The sequence below is a fragment of the Priapulus caudatus genome, unplaced genomic scaffold (assembly GCF_000485595.1).
Source record: "Priapulus caudatus unplaced genomic scaffold, Priapulus_caudatus-5.0.1 Scaffold253, whole genome shotgun sequence".
Taxonomy (NCBI): Eukaryota; Metazoa; Priapulida; class Priapulimorpha; order Priapulimorphida; family Priapulidae; genus Priapulus; species Priapulus caudatus.
In genome coordinates this window covers 400,732-407,927 of record NW_014577314.1, presented here as the reverse complement: position 1 = coordinate 407,927, position 7,196 = coordinate 400,732, and the positions used below count along the sequence as shown (strand labels likewise).

At 45.2% G+C, this 7,196-nt stretch overlaps 1 protein-coding gene across 1 annotated transcript in view; it reads left to right on the top strand.

Annotated features, from left to right (window-relative positions):
- The window catches only part of LOC106808098 (cytochrome P450 2B5-like), a 14,111-nt gene extending 8,690 nt beyond the window's left edge, over positions 1–5,421 (top strand). The window contains exons 2-3 of the mRNA XM_014810663.1: positions 4,341–4,862; positions 5,262–5,421. Of these exons, the coding sequence (XP_014666149.1) occupies positions 4,341–4,862; positions 5,262–5,398 (659 nt within the window). The 3' untranslated portion in view covers positions 5,399–5,421. The remainder of the gene's footprint in view (positions 1–4,340; positions 4,863–5,261) is intronic.
- The last annotated feature ends 1,775 nt before the right edge of the window (positions 5,422–7,196 follow it).

Here is a 7,196-nt window from a genome sequence, read left to right as displayed (position 1 = left end):
GCAATACGCGTATCGACCGACAATGTCAAGTAACAAGTACAGTTATTCACATCTGTTCCTATTTTCTTATTTGCTCTTATGTGTGAGTTATCGACAACAACATCATTGTACTACAGATTATAGGCGGTCTTGTACGCTTCCACGTATAGCCTGCTGAAAAGCAAACAGGTCTAAGCCGAAAGAAAAACCTGAGCAGATGTTTTTAGCCCTAAAGTCTTAGCATCTACATTCGATGTTATTCATCGCGTGTATATTGATACATCGTAAACATGTTTGTGGTTTCCACGCTCGTGGGTTTCTCTAATGCGACGACATGCCAACATGTTCTGCTAGGCATCTTATGACAAATACGACATACGCATATACGCTCTTCCTATGACCACTATTTGTCATAAGTTCGAGATATCTTCCTTATGGCAGAAATATTGGCCGAGTCAAACTTCGCTTCGCTTTACAGTCTGAAATTTACTGCCTTGCGTTCATAATAGCGCTCTAAACTTCTATGACTGCGCACCATCACATTGTACAACAACTTTTTGTCATAGGAAGGAATCTTCTACCTGACAAAATAGTCGTCATAGGAGAGCGTTATATATGGTATGTCGTATTTGGTCATAAGATACTAGCAGAACAGGCTGGACATGCAGACGTATAAACGACAAAATCTATTTGTATCCACCATATTATAACCATCTATTATACCACACATATGGTTCTATTTCTGTTCACCCTCGTTCTTTCTTTCTGTCTTCGCGTCTCGCCCCTTTTCGCTCTCTTTTCACGCGCTCTCTCTGTCTGGCTCGCTCTTTCTCTTTCTCGCGCTGCGCTCTCTCTCTCTACCCTCTCTCTTCACTCTCTCCCCTCTCTCTCCCCTCTCTTCTCTCTCTCTCTCCCTCTCTCTCCCCTCTCCTCTTCTCTTCTCTCTCTCTCTCTCTCTCTCTCTCTCCCTCTCTCTCTCTCTCTCTCTCTCTCTCTCTCCTCTCTCCCCTCTCTCTCTTTCTCTCTCTCTCTCCCCTCTCTCTCCCCTCTCTCTCTCTCTCTCTCTCTCTCTCTCCCCTCTCTCTCTCCCTTCCTCCTCTTCTCTCTCTCTCTGTGTCTGTCTAGCTGGCTCTCTTCGCGCTGCGCTACCTTCGGCTTCAATCTTCTTGTTTGTGAAGATAGATAAATGTTTTTTGGTTGCACCGTTACAATGGTGGAGCTTTACTGATCGCATGCATCACACATTTCTAACTTTATGCTTACAGAGATCCGCGTTACTGGAAGCAACCGGAAGAGTTCCACCCAGAAAGATTTTTGGATTCAGACGGAAACACATTCATACCAGAAAGCTTCATGCCCTTTGGCGCAGGTTCGTTTGGCTCCGTCGAATTTCCCATCTATTTCTAATCAATCACGTATTAATTAGGTTTAACCATATAGATGTTTATTATGTGATGAAGGCTATTATTGTTATTATTATTATTATTATTATTATTAATACTATTTAATATAATTTAAGATAAGTAATTATATGATGACCTGACTGCACAATTCTAGAGACAATCAGAGAAATACGCATGACACCTTCCGAACGAAACCCAGCAGGTTTCAATTATCAATTATCAAAAAGAAGTGTTATGGGATATTGAAGTTTGACGTTATTGTCGCCATTATCGCAGGACCACGGACGTGCATGGGAAGCGGTATGGCAAAGAACACTCTGTTTCTCCTTCTCACCTCCGTCCTGCAGCACTTCACACTCCGAGAAGCCGCCGGCCGCATCCAAGATGGCGTCGCTGGTGACGTCACATCCGCCGGATCGTCTGCGCCGCGGTCGCGACACGATCCGAGCGCCGAGCTACAGAAGCTGCTCGGCCAGAGGTCGCCAGGGATCACTAGTCAGCCGCGACCGTTCGTCTGCTGCGCCGACCCGCGGGGCGCCTGATAGCCAGGAACAACGCGGCGCGAAACGAACGTCTCACGTTCCACGTTTCGAACGTTCACGAACGCAGCCATCTTGCGTTTGAATTTTTCTTGCGAACATAACTTTCTTACGTTGATATACATGTTTACGAACGTTGCCATAATACGTTTATACTTATATTAGGAACAATATATTCTTAAAAGAAAGTGTGAGTAAGAAAGAAAGAGAGACAGACAGAAAGAGAGAGAGAGAGAGAGAGAGAGAGAGATTGTGTGTGTGTGTGTGTGTGTGTGTGTGTGTGTGTGTGTGTGTGTGTGTGTGTGTGTGTGTGTGTGTGTGTGTGATAGTTAAGCGACCTCATGAAAAAATGAAGGTCGCAGTGATGAGCGAGTTTTACGCAACCCGCTTAGCGACTATAAAAATGACGCAACCAACGAGACAAAGAGTGAAAGAGAGAGAGAGAGAGAGAGAGAGAGAGAGAGAGAGAGAGAGACAGGGAGAAAGAGAGACAGTTGTGCCTCGCGGGTCAAATAGCAAAGATAAAAAAAACGGCCGCAGAATAATAAAAAAGTCGACCAGACGCTCCCGAGAAAGCGATTACGTAAACCATTTTTTTGTTATCGTTTGCTGAATAATAGGAGACCGAGGAACAAGATACGCCTATCACGCCCTCTAGCAGACTTCACATGCAGGGGATCTTGACCCGCACATTTACGGCAAAGATTTCTCATGTTTTTCCAACCGTTTTAATCTTTTTTCGCGCGTTCTGATGCTTGTAAATGTAAAATTACTGCTAAATATAATAAATATATACTGGATAAATGAAATAAATTATCGATTGATTTTAGAGACGATTATTTTGAACGGAAACTGATGTTAACACGTCAGTGAAAACAGTTATAAACACGAGTTTAATAAAATTAAGTCGCCTATGTCTTACTACGCACAAAAAATCGGTCGTGGCGCCACTTGTAAAAAAGTTGCCATTATAGTTTTTAACAATATCTCGATGTATAGCAGCTTCGTCGATATGCGGGGATGCCTTCTCGCGATCCAGGGGCTGCTGCACGGGCACGCGCAGTAGCGCCTCCTAATCTGGTTCTGAGGTGGCGCATGCATATCAAGCAGGGCGACGACCACTCGCCCGCAGTGCCCTCTCTCGGTGACGATCACGATTCACCCCGTAAACTTTTCCCGCCTTCTTCACGCATCTCTGTCTCCATGTAAAACTACACCGGGGCACCGAGCCCCCCCCTCCTCCTCATCTCTCTATCTGGCCCCTCGCCTGATTAGTCATAACCCTGGCATCTGATGCGTCACGGGCGGTCATTTCTTTGTCGTCGTCCGCGACGTCGTCGTCGGCGGCGGCGACGTCGGCAGCAACAACAACTACATGATCGTAATCATTTTGCCCGGGGACGCGATCGCCCTATAAAAAAGTAGTCACGCTCGGTTGCGCGCAGTGATGCGGGAGTGATGCGGCGCCGGCGGCGTATTCACTTCACGTGCGCAGTCACGTGCGCAGTCACGTGTATGTTCATCTGATGCTCACGTGCAAGCTTCGAACGCACGGGGGGAGGCGGACATTGCTGCGACAAAGCCGTAACGTCTGACGACATTTTATAACATCATAGTCTATTGTTTCCAGTGGGATTCTGCACACACACACGTCTGGCGTCAACCGTAACGACAAGAATCTTAAAAAATACTTAATATAGTTTTTAATTTCCAGCGACATGATCGTGCGACTCTTCATAAATTGCCAATCAACATTCTTTTTTATCGGCACGTGATGAAAATATTTTGTAGCGAAATTTTGTTGTTCGGCCGTCTGCGTCGTCGTTACAGTGGCGTCTGTCGGAACAAACCAGTTTATTTGTTCAGGGTCATTTGAGTTTATAAAATTTGGGATATTTATTGTTACCGACAAAAGAAAAAAAAAGACAATACTTGACACTGGCCTTCGAAACTAATGGCAAGCACATGACATGTAACATGAACAGTCTCGAATCTACGAACTTAAAATGTCCACCAATTGTGTAGCGAGAAAGGCGATGAATTTTGTCCTAACTCCAGTCACGATCAGAACAGTTTATGTGGGTAGGGTCATTCGGGTTTATAAAATCTGGGACATTTATTGTTCGAAGCTGTCCTGCTAAAATAAAAAATGACCATCCTTGGCACCGGCTTTCGAAATCCACGCACATGTAACACTCAAGCGTATTGAGTTTACAAACTTAAAATGTCGGCTATTACGCAGCGAGAATGGAGATAAATTTTGTTCTTGCAGAAACGTGAGCGCACGCGGGATTGGGGAATGATGATGGGATTCGCACACTCCTTAATGAAACTCCAGATTTTAATTAAAGAAATGTTAACAACCTTCTCTGCGACTTTTCCCTTCCTCCTAACACCTTCCCTCTTTCCCGTGTTTCAGGTCTATTCAGCCGGGAGGGCAAACAGTGGCAGGAACAGCGCAAGTTCAACATCAGATGCCTGAGAAATCTCGGCATGGGAAAACACAACATCGAGGAACGCACGCGCATCGAAGCGCGCGCCCTGGTGGACATCATCCGCAACCAAGATGGCGCCGCTTTCGACCCGCACTGCCATCTAACGGTCGCCATCGCAAACGTCATCTGCACGATGGTGTTCGGAGAACGTTTCGAACATGGCGACGCGGAGTTCAAGTACATGTTCCAGCTGTTCGAGGACAGTCTGCGATTGGCCGAGTTTGCCGGAGCCGTGAACTTCCTGCCGTTCCTACGTCACTTTCCGAATCTGACGAAAGTCGACAAGTTGCTCGAAAATCGTCGCAAGGAGGTCGAGTTCATCAACAAGCGCATAGACGAGCACCGAGCTACCCTGGACGTCGATAGTCCGCGCGACTTCATCGACGCCTTCCTGATCGAGATCGAGCGCGCGAAGCAGCAGGGTACGATCGACACGACCTTCACCGGTGAGTGAGTCATCGATTATCGATGACGTCATACGCGCGTACGCGCAGAAACACGTGACGTGGATTGTTATGACATATGATAAACGAAGAAATCGACAATTACTGTTAAGTTGTAGATAATTTATAATCTATAATTATTGCTAGGGCATGGGCAACTGACAATCAATAATTACTGCCATGTTATATACTGAGTAATCTATATAATGTTCCATATCATATCTATTATCTATTCAATTGATTCCGAATTTCCGTTCGCTGTTCTGTCAAGTATACAACATTCTTCTTCTTTTTTTTCTTCTTCTTCTTCTTCTTCTTCTTCTTATTTCTTCTTCTTTATTTCTTCTCCTCTCTCACCTATCTTCTATTATTTACTATATTCGTTTTATCTTCATCTAACAGTCGAAGAGCTGCGCATAGCGATCATGATTCTGTTCATGGCTTCTACGGAGACAACGCAGACGACGTTACGCTGGGGAATCCTTCACCTGATGGCCAAGCCTGACGTACAGGTACGCACCGTCATTACACCTAATTAACGCACCGTCAAGGTACACATAGGTAATAATATAGGTTATAATAGAGTTTGTTAATACAGGATATAATAATAGTCATAATAAATGTTATAATACAGGTTATTATTTCATGTGACAAGACAAATATTATAATAGAATTTATTAATGTAAGCATCAGGTTTTCAGGGAGCGTGTTAAAAATGTGTTAGTCATTATTAGTGATACCGAGTGTAGAATAATATTATAACATCAAGAAACACCCCCCTCTCTCGCTTTCTCTTTCTCTTTCTCTCTCTCTCTCTCTCTCTCTCTCTCTCTATATATATAATATCTAGTATACGTATTTATCATCTCTCTCTCCTTCCCTCCTCCGCTCGTCGTTCTCTAATCTCTCACTCTCTGTCCTCTTCTCTATAATATCTCTCTCTATCCTCTGCGGCGCTCTCTCTCGTCCTGCTATTTCTCTTCTCTTCTCTCTCAAAGAGCACCTCTGCTCTCTTCTCTTTCCTATCTCTTCCCTTCTGTTTTCTCTGCTCTCTCTCTCTCTCTCTCTCTCTCTGTCTCTGAAAGTCTATGCTCCTCCTCTCTTCTCATCGTCTCTGCCTCCTCTCTCCTCTTAATCTTTCTCTCCCTCTCCTCTCTCTCTCTCTCTCTCTCTCTTCTTCTTCGTCTCGTCTATATATATAGTCTATATATATATAAATATTCAGGAGCGTATAATGACAAAAAACAATTTTGTCATTATACGCTCTGAGTATATATATACTATCATTATATATATATATATAAGTATAGTATATTGCAATACGATTTTACGTCTAGTTGTGACGACGAATGAAAGTTCGACACTGGATTGTAGTCCTAGGTGTTCATACACAAAGAAATAGCATAACCCATAAAACCAGGAACCAAGCTGATAAAAGTGTTCACTGCCGGAATATGCCCGGGGCTTTATTCGGCCGTTAGTCAACAGGCATTAGGTGAACTAAAAAGATGGTGGCACAAAATCCCACCCCAAAAGCGTTGTCGCTGGTATCAGAAATATACACGAATGAACTCAAACAGCTAAATGAGTACTAAACTAACACCCTGTATGAGTTGCTTGCGTCTGTGCAGGGGTTAACTAGATACGTGGTATGCTTACGTGATCCGTGAAGATGAGGCGCTCGCCGCTGTGTCTGCAGTGCGTGGCTTGATCGCGCGTCTCGTCGCTCAGCAGATCGGATACTTAACTGCTTTACCGAGACAGAGCCGCAGGCATTTATAGCACCATGCCTCAGCGGGGTAGGCTTCTTACCCTGCCATCATGTCACGAGAGACGCGTGATAAGTATGTTTTATGTCACGCACATCAGCATGACAAGCAACACATCCCACAGGTTCCTTCTCAACGTGGGAAGTCACGTTGATCCGCTGGTCATAGCGTCACCAAGGAGTGCTGTACATCGGATCCTGGGGTGCTGGACACCGGCTGACAGGACGCCTAGGATGCCGGGATATGAGGCTATGGCAGGCCGAAAGTTCGCGTTCACCGCCCACTTTCTCTCTTAGGACTCTGCCCGCAAGAGTCATCCTTCGGGTGACAAGCTAACGAAATTGGATGTCGCCCTCCTTTCAGCACACCAGCAGGCAGCGCATCACTCATCTGCGGGTGCTACCGAAGCAAGGTCTCGAGGTATCGCCATAAGACCGAGATGCCTTACCGGTCAATACGCTTCATAGGAGAGATTGTGAGTCTCCTTGCCACATCCTACTCACTCGATCATATGCAGTGGCCAGACAATCTGGATACTCCTGAGTCGGCGTGGCCCGTACGGCTACTA